At 39.3% G+C, this 19059-nt stretch overlaps 1 protein-coding gene across 3 annotated transcripts in view; it reads left to right on the top strand.

The window, feature by feature from the left end:
* Window positions 1–19059, top strand: part of MID1 (midline 1) — a 246926-nt gene that overhangs the window by 214939 nt on the left and 12928 nt on the right. For all 3 annotated transcript variants that reach the window (XM_057419564.1, XM_057419565.1, XM_057419563.1), the window contains exons 4-6: window positions 3778–3885; window positions 7002–7150; window positions 10799–10926. In XM_057419564.1, the coding sequence (XP_057275547.1) occupies window positions 3778–3885; window positions 7002–7150; window positions 10799–10926 (385 nt within the window). The remainder of the gene's footprint in view (window positions 1–3777; window positions 3886–7001; window positions 7151–10798; window positions 10927–19059) is intronic.

The raw sequence follows: 19059 nt of genomic DNA, 5'->3' as shown, positions 1-19059 counted from the left end.
AGAAGTTTATAAAAGTGATACTACAAAACACAAAGCTTCAGGTTTGAAGTAGTTCTGTACATGGATTTTAAGGAATTGGTTGATTCCAAAACTAAGTGTATTCATATCATTAAATTTTGTTACAGAAAGATGTCCTGAAGTCTAGCATAAACTCTCAAGCAATAGATATCTCAGATTAAAGAGTCAGCATTCATCTGGGATGGAGGAAGCCCAGATGAAGTCTGCTCTGTATGGTTCAGAGCTTCCCACAACCAAAATGAGCAGCGCAGCCTCCAGACTTTTAATGAACTCCTTGGAAAGCGGGTTTGCTTTTAATGTGGAAAAATGTAGAATGTAAAACCTCAAATATTTTCACCAGACAGAACTTGCATTCCTTGGCCAGCCCCAGCTGGAAGTTATTGTCAAGGTTGCTGTTCATCAAAGGACTCAAGCAGAAGGCAGAGCTTTATTCTGGTATTTCTGTAGCACCTGTACAGCCAAGCCCTGCTCCGTGCCTGTGGCTTTTTGGTCTGACATCTGACTCCTCAGAAACATACAAGTAAACAATATCCAATGGTAATCTCACAAATAGTCCTTTTAGGGCCACAGCTAATAGGGTGCACTTAAAGCTAGGCATGCACTCAGTTATAAAGTTATTACTGAATCAGAGGCCTTGTAGGCTGAAAATTTGATTAAGGAGTGTTTCAACTTGAGAAAAGCCCCCAGATTAAAAGTGGGGGTTTTCATATAAAGCTCAGACCTATCAAATAATTTTGGAATATTCTTTTCACTTTTAATAAGCTTGTGCGAGTAATAACATTGGAAATGTCTTCAAACTAAGTTTATAAAAGAGTAAACGTTTTAGATTTCAAAGAAAAGAGAAGTCTGCAGTCAGTGCATAAGAAATCCAACGGTTTTTTCCATGTGTTTTTTTCTTAGAAGGTTTTACTATTTAATTAATATGCTATTATTCAAGCCAATCAGAACATTAAATGAAATAATGTTGATTTAACCTTTCTGTATGTTTCATGACAGTTGCCCCAAAGATTAATTAGATGTGCTCAACAAAATGAATTGGTGATGTAAATGGTGACAGAAGTAACACTTTGAGTGGAAGCTACTCAAAAAACCTCTGAAGTGTTACTGTAATTAAGTGCCAAAATTGGCTCTGGTGGGAGCAGACCTCAATATTGACACAGACGGAGTTACACCCATGTACAGTGGGTATAATCGCTGCCCCTGACTGAGCCCATTTGGGATTCCCTGATTCTTGGTGGAATTTAGTCTGCAAGTGAAACTGGAGTCAGGGCTGGGGAAACTGGTGCGCTGGACGGCATGTTGAAAACAGCTCTGCAGAGTTTCATGCCAGAATATGGTTCATGACAGGAGGGTGTGATGACGAGATGAGATCCCAGAGTGCTGGGATGACTAGGAGAGGAGGAATAGGAGGGACAGTGATGACTGACTTCTAAGATCCTTGAGTGGTCAGTGGGGAGACACAGGCACTGCCAGAGGCTTTGGGTGAGATGATTCATGGTCTGTCTCTCCTTATGGACCATGGTGGGAAGTCAGGTAGAGCAAAGAGTTAATGCAAGGAGATAAATAGGCACCTAAAACTGCATTGTGGAAGTACTTGCTACATCTTTGCTTACTATCTGCAGATCTCCCCAGCACTTTCAGAGCCATCTGATCCCTTCCAAAATCAAATTTATTTTCTCTTTATAATCCTGATATCTTACTTAATAGTTAAGCCTGCAAAATATGCAATCAACTTTAATTTTATGAAGATTTGAGAAGGATAATCCAAAACCTTAATGAAAACAGGCTTTTGTGTACAAGTTCCCTCTTTGCCCAGGGGATTTCACATAATATGGGTATTTGTAAAATTGGCTGTGGTCCAAATTCTGATAAATACACATTCGCTTAATCTTAGTGAGCTCCATGATGTGCTTACAGGTAAATGCATGTTTAAACACGTTGGAAGAAAAGGAAAAACAGAGGCTGAGGCTGATCAAGGGACCCCCATTGGACTGAAAAATAACCAAGGGGAGAAATATAGTTACTATATGGTTACTTGCCACCTGGAACTATTCCGTGCTGTAGTTCACCACTAGCTCTTACTAGGTAAAAATAAAAGGTGACATTGCCCTAGGAGCAATTGGTCATGGATGCAGGAATGAAGGCTGTCCACCTTCTCGCAAAGTGCAAATGGAAACAGCTCTGAAATCACCTCTTTAAATTTCTCTTTATTCTATGATCAGAACTTTTTGCCTTTTTTGCTGACTCATTGTACATACATGTAAGATATACATAGTATTGCTGGTGGGGAAGTACATTTTTCTTGTCATATAGAATGTTGGCTTTTCACTGGGAAAAAAATCAATCTTCCCCAGAAACAAAACATTTTCAGCTGAGAACCAAAACTTTTCCATTTTAAGTTTTCCACAAAGGTCCATATTTTCCATAGAAAGCTAATGTACTTTGTGAGTTTTTTTGCATTAAAAAGTTTCACTGGCTCATATATTTATACTGTAAGAAACTACATGAGTAGTACAGCTATTATTTTCTATCTATCTGAGGCAAAGTGGTAATAATGAGTCAATACACACAACGTGGTAATGTCATTTGGCTCTTTGGTAATTTGAATCTGTCAGGAACCACTGTATGGACAATGAAAATAAACAGTATTTTCAAGTGTAAATTCAGCAAATCAAACATTAGGAACCATTACAAAAGTAACCAAGATGAAGTAGAGAACCTGTTGTGCTACTATATAACTCCATAGTTTGCACCTTGAATACTTAGTATAGTTCTGTTCCCCATATCAAAAAGGACATGATAGATCTGGCAAAGTTTCAGAGAATAAAAACAAGGATGATTTAAAACAAGGATGGTACAACTTTCATACAAGGAAAAACTGAATCACTTAAGGGTTTTCAATGTAAGAGGTCTTCTTTTATAGTGATCTATAAAAGCACAAGCAGCACACAGATTGTGCATAGGTGTCAGTAGTTCACTGTCCTTTCCAGTAAAAATACTTGGGATTATTACATGCAGCTGGAAGGAGACAGGTTCAAATCCCTCTAGGGGAGGCAGTTGTTCACTTCACTGCTAGTTAAGCTCTGGTGCACATTGCTGTAGGATGGGGGGCATACTTCGAGTTTTCAGGGATTGAAGAAGAGACTAAAAAAATCCACAGAATATGACTCTTCTGAGGATTAGTAATGATGTAGAAATTGTGTCTGGTTCAGGAAAACTGAGCTCCAAAAGGATAGAGGATGAGAAAATAATCACAGGAGTCATCACATATGTTGGGACTTCTTCCTAAGATGCTTTACTAGCAGATGCTAGCACTTACAGTGAGAAACAGCATACTTCACTAGATGGACTGTCTGATGCAGTACTTTTGCTCTTACGTGTATTAATATTCACTGCAGTCCTATATACGGCTTGAAACAACTGCTATGTTAAGCAGCTCCTGAAGAGCCTTCACTTCTCACTGATGCCCACTGTAACTGACATCACTCAGTACTCATAGGACCAGATTTTCTCACTTGAGTTAGAAATACCTGAGAAGTATCTATTTGCAAGTCTTATCTCCTACAAACAAGACATTTAGACTTATTTCAGTGTTTCACAAAATCCAGGACAGGGAAAAGAAGAATAACATAGAGATTACACACATAAAGGAGGAAAAAAAAAAAAAAAAGTCAAACCTAACATTTAGAAATGACAGGTTTTAAACTGGGAAAAGGAATATGTTAAAGATTTTCCTAATCATAATGGCTTGCTTTGCAGGTAAATGCATCCCGCCAAGAAACCAAGTTGATGGAAGAATGTGACCAGCTCATTGAAATAATCCAGCAAAGGCGACAAATAATTGGAACCAAAATCAAGGAAGGAAAGGTAAAAGCTTTTATTCTTTAGACCATAAGTAGGTCAATACTGCTTCCTCATATTTACGGATTTTTGACCTCAGGCACTACTAACACAAATTTGTAAAAGTCCTTATGTGGTCCTGGGTACTGCTGCTTTCATGGAAAGAGGAATGAAATATATCAGGATTGGTATCCTAGACCTCAACACTTTGTTTGGCATTTATCTTACTAAATGTGATTATGATTTTTAAGGGTAAATACAGAAATTATGTCACCATCAGTAAATGATAATAGAATGATGACTAATTAATGATTTCTTCACTCTGTTACATGGCTGAAAGTGTTTCCTCCAAAGTTTTCATTTTCACAGTGTGTCACAACAGTTGGTATCATGGCTGGCAATTATCTACATGAATATTCTAGTGTAGATACTTTATTTGTTAAAATATTATAATTTTTTTTTCAATCGTTGTCATTCTTAAGAATAGGAAGTCTAACTTATTTACAAAAAAAAAGTTATTCAAAAATATGCAGGGGTGCAATGAAGGATGCATTTCTAATTACTGAGTTACAATTATTAGCGACAAATGTATTGAACAGGAAATATCTCTAATATTCAAGTTTCAACACATGTTGTTAGCTACCTGTTAACTCAGAAACACATTAGAGTTGAATTAATGTCCTTATTTTCTAGCTTCATTGCGTTTACTCTTTAACTGCTAAACTAACTAAGTCAAATATAAACTCTTCTTGTGTGGGAAAAGCTCAGGAAAGGAATAAAGTCAAGAGCAGGTTAAATGGTTCATGCGGCTGTCAAGATATTCCAATTAACTTGAAATGAAAAGCCTGTAGGCAAGGGCTGACTTAAGCACATTTGAAACCACAGGTACTGTATGCTGTGTGACAGAACCTGAATTTACTTATGCTGTTAACAAAACATAATTCCCTTCAAAATGGAAAAGATAGCCTTCTGCATTATTGTTTCAGTTCTCTTTCTCTGTGCAGTGAGACCAGCTGTGCTTCCAATGAAGCAGAAAACTTTCTACTAATTTGGATTTGTTCTATATGCATGAGTTGCTTTTAAAAAATCTATTGCTTGCAAAGATGTGTTCTAATGTCCATTAGAGTATGGAAAATTTTAATACAATTGACTCCAAATTTATTTGAATATAGCTGTTATCAGAATCTATCCCTATTCTTTCTTCTACCGTGTTCAACCAAAGGTGGCATCAGTGAAGGTCCAGTAAAGTTCTGGAATGCTTTGCTCCAAATGTTACCTATGTTGAAAGTTACAGGTATTCAAAAGACCCATGTGAAAAGCCACAGGAAATTATGCCCAATGTATCTTTTTAAAGGGGCCCGTGACTAAGAGTCTTTCTGGAAGGTAGGGCATGACAAATTTGTCTTTAGGACTACAGTTATGGATACAGAGCTGGAAATGATCAGGTATAAAGTCCTAGCTATGCCTCCAAAGCTGCAGATTCAGACAGGAGTCTGACAGTGTGACGCAGCTCCATCCTTAATCTCACCTATCACCCAAAACCTATAAATTTTCACAGAGCATGTAACAGGGAAAACAAACAAACAAATAATATCAAATAGATAGATAATTTTGGTGCAGACATCATTCCTGTTATTGGGAGAGTGGGTGGGGAGTTGGTGAGATGAGACTCTTCCTTTTAAAGTTTATCATCACTAGACTTCTTGAAGAAGATAGAAACAAGAATCAAACAAACAAAAAACATTGTTTATATATAGACCCCACAAATTATGGCATGCCTTCTAATTGGTAAACGCTCGCAAGATAGCATTTATTTCAGTTTATTGCTTTGTTAATCAATAAGTAAGTAAAGAGGTGAGCTACTTAATACTGCAATGAACTTTTCCCTTATTAGACTTGTGTAGGCCAAATAGTAATCTCTGCAAATGCAGTTAGAGAAAACATTATGGCATTAGTTCATCCTAGAAGCTTATCAGAATATTAGGATTATCAAAATCTTTATGCTTTCCCAGCATTTTTCTCCCTTTATTGTTCCATATATAGAGGAAATACCAGTGTGACAAGACAGTAATCAGCCAGTGTTTTCTTTTTGAAAATATTCCAAAAGGTTTATCTTCCTACTGGTTTCTGCTGTTGGGTAGGTGCACTAAGATACCCTTATCTCTGCCTAGGATGCAATTACATCTGAAATTCAACTCAGCAACTTCATAGCTAGAGCTGTAACTGCTGAGATTGGAAATGTTATCTGGATTATAAATTTAGATATTTCTGCCAATCCACTCGGTTGTTAGTTTTCTCATTTTGCATGTAACTGCGTCTTAATGTCTTTCTAAACACCAGAATTATTTCATTTCCTTCCTATTTCTTACTCCTGTTCAAACTATGATCCCAATGTGATTAACAATGGGAGAAACTCCCAGACCTTTCAGGAACTAGAAGTTTTGCTAGCCAGCATTGTCTTTAAATAGAGGATTGGCTGTGCCCCTCCCTAACCTTTCAGCTAATGACTGCAGTCACATCTACTGTGTTTGTCTTCAGCACATGTGTTTGCAGTAATAATAATCAGCTAGCTCTCCAGCACTACCGTGCTTTTGTCCAGTTAAAAATATCCAACAAGAAACACCCTGTTTGATTAAAAGCACATAATGAGAAGGACAGACATGTATTGCTGGTAGAATTGAAGAATCTTTTTCTGTCAAATTTATTTTCAGATTATTTTTTATGAAACCTCAGTAACAGGAAAAAAGAAAAAGAAAAAGAAGTAGTTAATCTATAAGATGCCTCTAATACAGATCTCATCACTTCAGGGAAATGGTTATCTGAATAGCCCTTGGTTATCATGTAAGCAGAAAGTAAAAGGAAATGACGTTTCTTCTGTAGAAAAGTAGGCCAGCTGTGCTTGTTTTGGCTCTCCCCTGTTTTCCATGTGGAAAATTTGAGGCAGAAAGGGTGCGCCTGTCCCTTTATTAAAAATGTTACGTGGCTACATGGGGCTCACCATCAAGCTAGTGTGAAAGAAGCTCCTGTCAGCGAAGCCATTCATCTTAATTCCCCTTTGCATTCCAGCTTTGCCTCGGCAGTGCAAATGCAATTATGATTTGTGACTTTAGAGATGTGACTGTTTTCTTATGTTTCCACTAAAGGTGGTGAGGTTGAGAAAACTGGCTCAGCAGATTGCGAACTGCAAACAGTGCATTGAGCGCTCGACATCCCTCATCTCTCAGGCTGAACAGTCACTGAAGGAGAATGATCATGCTCGCTTCCTGCAAACTGCTAAAAATATCACTGAAAGGTAAAGAAGGTGTCCTTTCAATAAATAGAAAAACCTCAGTTTAAAGCAGACAGGTTGTCATAGTTGCTGTATTGTCTTGTCCTACCACAGATGTGGTCAAAGGCAGAAGATTAATTGACACATTCCCTCAAAACACTACTTTGTGCTGCACCAGAGTGGGAAGGACCTTACTGTACTGTTAAATCAGAACATTTCTTTGAAAAGAGGATCAGTCAAAGAAGGTTGCGAAATGAGTCTGAACAGTACTAGCATGTACAAAGGAAGGAGGCTGCCAAGCAGATGTCTGCTGCTAAACACACAACAAAAAAAAAAGAGGTTTCTGGAAGCTGAAATCAGTCAGCAAGTACATTCCTTAGAAGAAATTCTCAATTATCTTAATGGATTCATATTCTTCACAAAATAATGAGTGGCGAGGTAATGAAATGTGTAACGTTAAGAACCTGAAACATGCCTCTCTGAGGTAGCCCACTCAAACAGTTGGAGATTCAACAGCCTGAGTGTCTGGAAGCTTAGGGCAGCTGCTGTGTTGAGTCTGTGGGTGCTTCTAGGATCCTAGCTCCTCTCCAGCATGCCAGATATATCAAGGAGTGAAAACAAGGGAGCAAGTCTTTCCAGGAGCAAGTCTTTCTGTGCTTCAGAAAATTTGGTCTGTTTTTTCAGTGCAGTGTTGTAAAGGCTGAAACATTACACTGAATTTCAGCAGCATTTTCTGAAGAAAAAATGGTCTGTTGGAATTCTCAGCCTGTTCAGCCACAAGTCAGGAAAACAAAAAAAAAAAAAGAGAATGTATCTGGACAATGAAGAAAAAGCTATGAAAATTGTGCTCATTCATTCAGCTGTTTTTTTAATCTCTGGGTTCACATTATATCTTCACATTGTCCAGCCAGTTTTCAATGAATTTGAAGCATGAAATTCCCTGCTTTTATTATTTGTCTTCTGTCACTTACTCTGGAGTGCTGTATGCAGATTCTCTGAATATAGGGTTTCAACAAAGCTATTTAATAAAATTTATAAATAAGCCAGCAACACTGTGTTGCTCATTACAGATTCAGAAAATTGAAAATCTGTTGAGAAAAGCATAGCAAAGGAAGGGAAGACAAGGCAAGGCCATGGATCACATGTGATCTGTCAGATTTAGATCTTGGTTTATATTCTGTCACCAAGGTACGTTGTGACATCCCAACTGAAGCTGACAGTAAAACTACCATGTGAGTATGATAAGTAAAAAGATGAAGGTGGGAGTCTGTCCTTTTTCAATATTCAGGGGAACAGAAATATGCAGAAACACGAAGCTTTGTAACTCACTATTGGAGAATATAAAAAGAAGCTCCATTTTGAACTTGTAAACATGAACAATTGCATCATAAATACAGTCACAGGAGAGATACTCAGAGTACAGACATGAGACCAGCTGACATATGTGCCCAATCAAATCTAATTCTTGACTTTCACAGATTGCTGTCTGTAATGAGATGGCTGTGAAAACCTTGAAATTCAAAGAATCATATCAAGCAGTGGATAAAACTGGGGGGGGGGGGGGTTGAAACCAAGTGCTTGTAGACAAATTGCAAGAGGAAAAAGAGACGAAGTCTGATTAATAAATTATTCCCCACATGTAATTCTCTGAGTTGTCATGTAGTGAGCAATATTTTGTTTGCTTCTAGAGTGCTTATATAACAGTCTCTCCAGGGCCTGAGCTCCAGCAGCTAAAACAGTCTCCTGAAATTATGCTCATTGCATTTCTTCATTCACATATTTCAAAGTAACTGCAGCGTAATATTCTCTGTTGTAAGCCCAACAGGTAACTGTGTAAGCAAAGACGTTACATACACTACAGTGATTTAGGTTGTGCATTATTTACAGTGGGTGAAACACATTTATCCTATAAAAACGATTTCCAACCAAGTACAGTGTCAGATAGAGCAGGCAGAATTACAAGAGGAAATTCAGTCCTCTAAACCTAACATGGTGACATGGTGCCTGAAACTGCAAGCTCTTGAGCTCACCAAAAACTGGCTTTAACACATGTACTCACAGTGCACCTTTTGTGTAGCCCCAAAAACCAGTCCAAAAGGGCCTGGTGATATGGTCTTCTTCACACACTCCATATGTGCTTTATGGACATATACAAAGAAGCCCTTAATCTTAGATACCTTAATGCTGGCTTGTCAGTAAGGCTTTTCCTAACTTTGCAGAGGTGTACATCGCCCTGAGTTTGCCCCAAGACAAACTTTTGCCTGCAAGAAATGGATGTGTTTTTTTTCCTACTAGATGTAAAAATGCCATAGTGTAATTGCAGAAAAACTACTGGGGGATGGGGGAGAAAAAAAAAAAACAAACGAAGACGTGAAAGAGTTCAAGGTATTTTTCCCTCTAAATACATGGGGCAAAAAAGTACTTTAATTATTCTCTCTAAAAATACCCAACCAAGATATTTTATCTGTACTAGGATCTACTTCAAACGAAGTTCTACAACCACAGCTGCCAGAGAGCAGTGCTGAAAACTGTATAACAAGAATTATTGACTAGCAAACCTCCTCAGCAGTGTTTTTGAAAACTATGCTGAAGACAATGAGATGTGCAGCTCAGTTTTTTATTTTCCTAACTGTATTTTCCTGAAATACTACACATGAAAGATATGACAACATAGCTCTTGGTAGCTCTTTGGCCTGGTACCCAAATTTGAGCCCTGTCTGCAGAGAAATACTGTAATTTGGGAAAATGTTAATTGAAGCAATCAAAATATTTTGATCTGTTGTGTCATGAGTGACAGAAAATGGATATGGATTGTGTGCATGGTTGTATGTTTACCTCCAAACTGGAACAAAGTTCTGTGGTATAACATGAGGTCTGATAATCTCTTTGCTTAAATGGACCAAACTTGCTGTAAGCATATCCAGTATCCAGCTCTCCAGTAACATCTATTTTGAGATACCAAGCTGAAGGAGCTGAAAAATCAATCCATCCTGGTGGCTGTTTTCTTGTGAAAGCTCGTCTCTTTAAATTCATACAGCTGGACAGACAAAAAGTCAATGTCGCTCCTGAAATTAAATGGGGAAGGAAACTTCAATTTTGGAGGAAATGTTAGTATGCACACATGCTTTACAGGGAAAAGCCTTTCAAAATAAACTGTGATGACATCTGCTTGTTTTATGTGTCCCCCGTGCTTTTGAAGTTAACAGCAATGTGCTGTGATGAACAACTGAGGAGGTGCAGGGATCTGCCTTTGGGACAGGAGTGCCAAGGAATGCCTGGAGCAAAAAGCTGCTTGGGAAAATAAGGGTTGGGAGAGATTCAGAATCTTTCAGGATTGCTTAAAACACATATGAAAATGGTTCTACTTTGTTTCAGTGGGTGACTACAAGGGGACAATTCAAGGTATATTGCTGCTTTATCAGTATTTTGTTAAAAACTGATAGGACACTACATGTTATGCAAAAGCTGAGTAGTAAGAGATTTTTCCTGGAGATACTTCTTGCAAAAATAAACTGCAGGGGAAGCTCCTAACTTCAACCATAGAAATAAAATACATGTAAAAAGTTTTTTGTCAAGCTTCTTGAGAAGTGACAGCAATCATAATGGTCAGGTCCTACCTTGATGTAGAAGTTATTGTCTTGAATGCTGAAAGACATCTTCTTTTCATTATAGGGTTTCCATGGCAACTGCATCCTCCCAGGTTCTAATTCCTGAAATTAATCTCAACGACACTTTCGATACCTTCGCACTTGATTTTACCAGGGAGAAGAAATTGTTGGAATGCCTTGATTATCTTACAGGTAATTTTTTTCTCAAGGTGCTGCTAACATATTTTCCTCTCAAAATAGTAGTGATTGGATCTTCATTTCTCTCTGTGGTCAGTTAACTTCAGCTGACTGCCAGGTGCCCACCAAGCCAGTCCCTCACTCCACTTTGTCAGTAAGATGGGATGATCAAATAAGATTAAAAGCTTGTGGACTGAGATAAGGACAGGGAGATCACTCCACAATTAATGCTATAGGCAGAACAGACTCAGCTTGGGGAACATTAATGTAATTTATTGACAGTCAATTGTAAAAGTAGGATACTGAGAAATAAAAGTAAAGACAAAAACATTTTCCCCCATCCCATCTCCTCAGACTCCACTTCCAGTTCTTCTGCCTCCTCCCCCCAGGTAGCACACAGGGATGGGGAATGGGGGTTGCAGTCAGTTCATCGCAGATCATCTCTAACACTACTTCATCCTCACTCTCTTCTCCTGCCCTGGCATGGGCTTCCTTCCACACAATGCAGCTCATCATGAACTTCTCCAACATGGGGACTTCTAACAGGCCACAGTTCTCCAAGAGCTGCTCCAGCATGGGTCCTTTCCATGGGGTACAGTCCTTTAGCAATGGACTTCTTCATTGTGGGTCCCCATGGGCCATGATTCCTGCCAGAAGACTTGCTCCTGCATGGACTTCAGCTCCTGCAGGCTGCAGCTTCCTTCACGGCATATCCACCTACTCGAATGTGGGTCCTCTACAGGCTGCAGTGTGGATATCTGCTCCACTGTGGATCTCTGTAGGCTACAACAGGACAGCCTGCCTCAACATGGTCTGCACCACAGTCTGCAGGAGAATCTCTGCTTTGGTGGCTGGAGTTCCTCTTCCCCTCCTTCTTCATGGACCTTGGTGTTTGCAGAGCTGTTTCTCTCGTATTTTCTCACTCCTCTTTCTCTCAGCTGCTGTACAGCCTCTTTTACCCTGTCTTAAATACGTTATCACATTGGCATTACCAGCATCAGTGATGAGTAGCAGTGGGTCTGCCTTAGAACTGGCTGTGTCTAACACGAGGTCAGCACTGGTCATTTCACACAGAAGTGACCCCTGCAGCCCAACCACCACCAGAACCTTGCCACATAAACGCAATACACTTTCCCTCTTAATCCTTGATATATTACCCCCAGCAGCCCCAGAAAGTCCCAGCACAACATTAGTTGTGCTACAGAGCACAACTGGGATTCATTCCTCCTCTCCTTGCATTCCTCCCCACTAGGGTGTGGGCAAGTGAGAGTGAGAAATGGTTAAATGCCACTGCAGCAGAATGAAATGAAAAAACAGCTGGAGCAGGCATTGGAGGAAGAGCAGTGACCAAATCCCATTTCCCAGGGGACACATGCTCCACACGTTACCGTTTCCTTTGGGGCTGCCTCCTCGCTGTGGCAGATTGCAGCCTGGCAGATTCTGCATAAGCAACCAGGAGCTGCTCAAACAATTAACATCAAGGGCTCAGCACTGGAAGATGTTTTCTCATTGCCAGTGGTACTGTGTACTTCCCACACCACAGAACCAGAGGACCTCCTTGTGTCTGGGACTAGAGAGCACACAGTGTGCTCTGTGCCAGGGTGTGGGGTGAGCTCTCCACAGAGCAGAGCCCCAGCTCACTTACCGGAAAGCTTTGGCCTGAAGAAGCCAGCAGGTTTAGACACTCAGTGAAGGCCTGAGTAATGTGCCATCTTAGAGTATATAATGACTCACACAAAGATACAAATTACTGTAATTTAGGCTGTTTTGATTTCAATGCCAGAATAGAACAATTCATTCCAGTTCAATTGAAAACAGAAGAGAGTCAGGGTAGGGTTTCATTTTGCAGGGTCTTGAAGCATCTGCTGTTAACAGCGAGAATTTGCAATGAAAGTCACAAAGCACTGTTTGAAAACCACTTGAAAACATTTCCTGGACCTATTCTCTTTGCCCAGTTTGCAGGAGATATACCTGTGTTATTTCAGATGAATATGAGAACATGGAAACTCTCCATTGCCAACCACTGAATCTTTTCCATTCAGAGGTCTGACTTATGGCTTTTCTTCAGAGGAAAGGCAGAGAGAGTTTGGTTTTCAGCCTGCAGAAGAGATGGCTTAGAGGAGACCTTTATTGTGGCTTTTCAGTACTTAAAGGGGGCTTATAAGAAAGATGGGGACAAACTTTTAGTAGGACCTGTTCCGATAGGACAAGGGGTAGTGGTTTTAAATTAAAGAAGGGTAGATTCAAATTATATATAAGGAAGATTTTTTTACAAAGAGGGTGGTGAAACACTGGAGCAGGTTGCTTAGAGAGGTGGTAGATGCCCTATCTCTGGGAACACTCAAGGCCAGGCTGGACAGGTCTCTGAGCAACCTGGTCTACTTGAATATATCCCTGCTCATTGCAGGAGAGGGCTGGAATACATGACCTTTAAAGGTCCTTCCAACCTAAACTACTTAATGAATAGGTGAACAGATGAGTACTGGGAAGACCAAGACACTCTGCATGCACAGAGCAGTATCCCCTGTGCCTTATAGACCTGTGGGATTCTTGCCATATCAGAAAGAGATTTTATCTGCAAGAAATATCTGTATCACTGTGTAAATGGTGAATACAATTAGTGTTTAACACCTACTCAAGTAAATAATGCATAACAATAATGTGGTGAGAGTTATTTGAGCTTTTTATACATTACCAGTGAAACATGATGTCTGCCTCTCCCCAAAGTCTGCTGAATTTTGCCACCATGCTGAGTATTCACCACCAAAATTACAAAAAGCCAAGATATTAAAGGAATTATTACTAAAAAGCCAGACTTATTTGCCCTAACCTAGGAACTTACTGGTAAAATAATCAGTCTCAGCTTCCTTTATAGTCAAAGAAGAGAAATAACCACCTTATTTTAAGGCACATATATATCAGGTCAGTTCACTCCATTCTGGAGGTGCCTGCTTCTCCCTGTTGACTTCAAACAGATGCTAGAGAGACTCAAAGATAATTAGATCTTTAAAGTTAGACAAGGTGAATTCTGCCTAGTAGTCTATTCTCACACTATGCAGGTCTTCTCCCCTTTGTGCATCATACGGGAACACTACCAGCTTAACTGCTATACACTACAGAAAATGAAGGTTGTAGCTGTGCCAAAAAAAAGGGTCATCTTGCTAAAAGGATCCTTTCCATGGTCCATCATGCTGGCTGTGTCATTTACACAACTTCTTTTCTGCTGCCTTCCTACCCCATCCATACTCTGGAAAAATTGCTTAAATTGCAGTCTAAGGAGACTTGCAAATGTATCTAGCAGTTTAGTTGTTTTTTCCTAATCTACCAATTTTATTCTTGCCCTTGATACCCAGTGAAGAACAGTTTTAGTTGCCTCTGTCTTTGTGCTTTTTTCTTTATGTTAATAAATAGCATATTGCTGCAATGGCAAAATCCAAAACATGTGTCTCAATTATCTGAGCACCAAATACAGCCTATGCAGACAGTTAAAATACATTTATGTAAATATATGTATATATGTAATGTATATGTGTATATGTATAGTCCCAACAGTTTAATGCTCTTCATTATTCTTTATTGTTGCTCAGAAACTCTGGAGGAAGATTTTATTTTACCCCTTTTGGATTGGTGCATGGAGTCTTCATAGATCTTAAACTGAAAACTTTGTGACAGAGTGAATTGGCCTTTACTTTTATCATGTTTCACAGTTAAGTAAAATGAAGACCATTTGTAAGTCATAGCGGTACACCTATGTTGTGAATTAAGTGAAGAAGCCTATCTTATATAGAATCTATGATCTTTACTGCTTCTGAACAACACGTCAAAGCCTAAATTCCAGCTTCATCCTCTGTGCTGTCACTTGTCTTTGAAGCAGCTGACATTGGCTGTCTTCTGGAGATTTTCTTCTGCTTTGCTTCTTCCCAGTGTTCCCTTTTTCAGGTCGTCTTCATTCTCCATCTCCCCAGCCCCACTTTTCAATGTGACATATTGAAATTTGCATCATTCTTTCTTCCTAGGCTATTTCTTTCCCAAATATAAATTTAATTAGTTTGTGCTTATCATTTACATAGCTGTCTGTCAAAAGCTTCTACTATCCAAATGGAAATCTCTGAATTCTCTCTGAAAGTTTCCAGACAGACATTGAAATGTCAAGCTTAGTATATTAAAACAATACCCTTAATCTTCCTCTGACTTCCATTCTCTGTATATATAGCCTTGATGTCTTTTGAAAACTTTCTTATCTTGCCAGTTGCTCAAGCTCTTCATCTGGAACTCATCTTTTCCTAAACATGTATCTAGCTACATTCAGGCAGTGCTTATGACTTGCAAACTCTCTGCACAATATTATTGACATAAGGACTTCTTTTATCCATTGTGGATCAAAAATACTTGTTCCATGTCTTAATACTTTGAAATCAATTGAAGGAACATCTATTCTTTGACCTTGAAATTTGTCCTTCTTCAGAAATCCCATCTGAAACTATGCTAAATTTTCTTCAACCATTATTTTAGCTATGACTGCACAAAGAAATATGTATTGCCTAGCTTATGCCAGCAGTTTTTTCACATGAAAACAACTTCATTCTGGAAATCCTTTACAACCTGTCATTCCTCTTAACTCTTTCAGTATTAGATCAAAAACTACCTCCAGCCAGTGCAGTCTCATGCTTTGGGTATAATCTCTTCTCATTCTGTTCTTCTTGAACAGTTCTGGTCTACCCAAAACCTATGTACAGATGTTTGCATGACTGAGCTGTCAAGTGCCAACTCATGCATGACATGTTACTAATACACCAAATGTGTATACACATCTGATGTAACTGTGCCTTTCAAATTCCTGCATGCTGGTTCAGTCCAGTGTGGAGCCAGTAATGAACAGCTGAGAGAAGTTCAGAGCAGTTTGCTGAACTCCCTCATGTTTATACCAGCAAGAAGATGGCTTAGATCTTCCTTTTTCGCTCAGTTTCAAAAACCATAAGGAGCCCTTACCAAGTCAATCACCCCATGACAGCAGGGAGAGGGAGACTGAGCAAACAAAACAAAATTAAGGTGGTTTTAATCAATCTTTGTGACCCTGCGATGAGAGGATGTAGATGTAGTTTCAATAGCCACGGAGGAGCTGCTGGATTCATGCTGGGATTCACCAGTCAGAGACTGCAGCTTCCCTAAACTGTGTCTCAGGCATACAGACCATGTGTCTGCTTTAGAGCAAAAGTCATGCAGATGACACTGAAAGGAGGGTTAGACTGACCTGATTGAAAGGGAGAGGTATGCTCACAAGGTCAGTTAATGCTGGGAGCAAATTTTAAAAACTGCTTTTCAGATATTAACTGCTGCCTTTCAGGCACTTCATATGTGGTTTCTGACTTCTTAAGTGTGCCTGTGAAGTTTTGAGTCAAAGTCATACAAACGAACTGAAACAGCCTTTGGCAATGATTTTCTCTCTTGTAACAGTGTTGATTCATGAATACAAGTGGATGAAAGTAAGACTGACTGAAGTATTCACCAGTCTCAGATACTTGCCCTGATCCTCTACAGAGACTGTCACCCCGTGACCAATGAGATTTATAGATGTTAGGAAGCAATTCATTAAACCACTTTCATTGTGCCTTGCTAAGTCTGCTAGCACTGATTCCCTCACCATAGAGTGCTGTAAATTTGGAGTTTTCAAGAGCTGCTTCACTTTTTTCAGCTCTCCCAGACACTGAGTAGGAGTCTGTAGACAGGAGGCTGCCAATAACTGAGATTATTGACAGCTTCTGTTGTCAAATTTCAGTCTTGTTTAGGGCTCAGTGCTCTGTTGTCACCCTGAAATGGACTGGAAAGGCTCAGGGGCAGTCACTGCTTCTCCACCAGGAAACAAGACTGAATGGTAGATATAAGGCTTCCTGTATTCCATTGCTGTGCTGGTAGCATGCTGGGCTTCCCCTTCCCAGGCAGTGGTGGAGCACACACGAGTCAAGGCCACGCTGGTGAAGTTGCTGGTGCGGCCTTGGCATGGCTTTGGAGGCTCTGTAGAGCTTTCCCTGTGGCACCTGAGCTCTGTAAATCAGCGCTAGTAAATCTGATAAGCAGATCACACCCTATCAAATGAAATAATGAAGATAACCGATTAAGGTCAATCTCTTTAATTGCATTACAGTTTTGCTCTCTCCAAAGGTGCATGTGCTGTGGAAGGATGAATTTGGTAGTCAGACGTATATATTATTTTGAAAGTCATAATAAAATATTCGTATGTTAACTTTCCTGCCTGTCTGCAGGAGAAGCAGGTGTATTTTGGTTTATTCTGAGTGGTTTATGAAAGGGGTGCTGCCAAAGAGCTGTTTTTCATGCAGTGTAGTCTTAGGTGGGTGTGTGTTAATCACAAAAACAAGTGAAAAGACATCCTGCTTAGGTCAAATATCTTTTTCTTCTGTCATTACATGAAGGTCTGTAAATCTCCAGCCATAAGGCCAGACAGGTGTACCTATGAAGAAAGAACTTAGGCTGTCATTTTTCAAAGAGCTGAAGACACATACGTGCTATTGAAATGCAGTTTACAGTTCATTAAACTTTCAGTAATTGTTGCTTTCCATAAATTAATATTTATTATCTGTGTTGTAGTAAAAACAAGTACATTTCTCAGGTAAAAGGTTTTGCTCTGTTAGGTGCAAGAGGTGACTGAAGACTAGTTGGACACTAGCACACAGAAAAATGCATTCACTTGTACATTAGCAATTTCCCCCCCCCCCCCCTTTTTTTTTTTTTGCCTTCAAAGGACAGGCAAAATACAAAAATGAAGCCTCAGCTTGGGCAGGGGATGGGGCAGAAGCTCCAGTGATTGTTCTGCTGGGTACGTATTTGAAACATAGCTGATAGGACCAATGCAGTGCTGCATAGCTCTCAGAACATTTTGTTGGTCTCAGTTAGAACACAGCCTCTAAGCTCCAGCATTAATCTTTCCTGAAGATTGTGGGGTTTTTTTCTCCTTTTGTTTATATTCCCCTCCTGGATAACTCTTCTTATTTCAGTTCATTTCTCTCTCTCTCTTTATTAATACCCATCTGTCCCAAGGAGTTCTCTGCCTCACTAAAAAAAAAACAACAAAAAACATGGATAACATTCTGTGCTACAATATTTAGAGCATCACAAATCATGGCCATATCATGAAACACATTTGAACATTTCCTTATGCCCCTTGGTTGAGAGAGGCTGCTTGGAAATGCATCTGCCCTTGAATCCTTGGGAACATACATCAGTAAACCAGGCACATGAGCTATAAAAATTCTTAATGGAAAGTAAAATAGATGCTTCACAAAAATATGATGTTGTGGAAGTACAGGTAGAATTCCTTCATAGGGGCTGTTTTTGAGACAATTCTTTGTGACTCACAGAAGTTAAAGTACCGGCAGCAAACATACAATTCAAAGTAGCCTTCCATTTTGCTTAATACAGGCATATTTTGGTTGTTTCAGCTTGAGTGCACTCTTTCCTCACTCTGTGACAGCTGGGAGGAATACTATTAGGCACAAGGATTTTAATTTTTTTTTTTTTTTCATTATGGTGGCACATAGGGAAGATAATTAGGAATGAAGCTCCCTCCAAACCAAGCATGCAGGAAGGCTCACCAGTCATTCAAAGAAAAACTCATTCATTTCTTATTTAGGTGTGTGGCTTTGTAAGGAATGCAAACAGGGAAAATTTAGGCCTAAGAAGTTTGCCTCAGGCTTCACTTCTTTAAATAGGTCTTTAAAACAAACCTACATATTAATATGGGAGAAGAATGTACAGCTTGCTACCCAAGGATCTTACTTCTTGATTAAAAAACAAACAAACAAAAAACAAAACACCAGGGGGTTAACTTTTAATTAAAGTGTTTGGATTGTTTTCTAAAATTATTTAACTGATCAGCAATGACATTGAAGATAAGGTTGTAATAGTCCTACAGTCATGATGTTATGATAAGAACTCTTTATGTAAGGCTGAAAAAAATTGAATTGTAAAGTCAACAGGATTTTATGCATCTGTATCAGAAAGAATAGGTACAAAATAATAAATAAAAATGAACTTGTAGAGAGGAGATGTTTGAGCATGAAGGCATGAGTGTTTGGAAACTTCCCCAAAATTCTATTTTCTAAATACCGTTTATACTACTCTCTGATAAGACAG

Source organism: Pezoporus wallicus, unplaced genomic scaffold (genome assembly GCF_028554395.1).
Source record: "Pezoporus wallicus isolate ANWC-B61680 ecotype Strahan unplaced genomic scaffold, APGP_CSIRO_Pwel_v1 contig_5767, whole genome shotgun sequence".
In the NCBI taxonomy this organism is placed as follows: domain Eukaryota; kingdom Metazoa; phylum Chordata; class Aves; order Psittaciformes; family Psittacidae; genus Pezoporus; species Pezoporus wallicus.
Note: the sequence above shows the minus strand (reverse complement) of the source record. Positions and strands in the feature narration are given on the sequence as shown.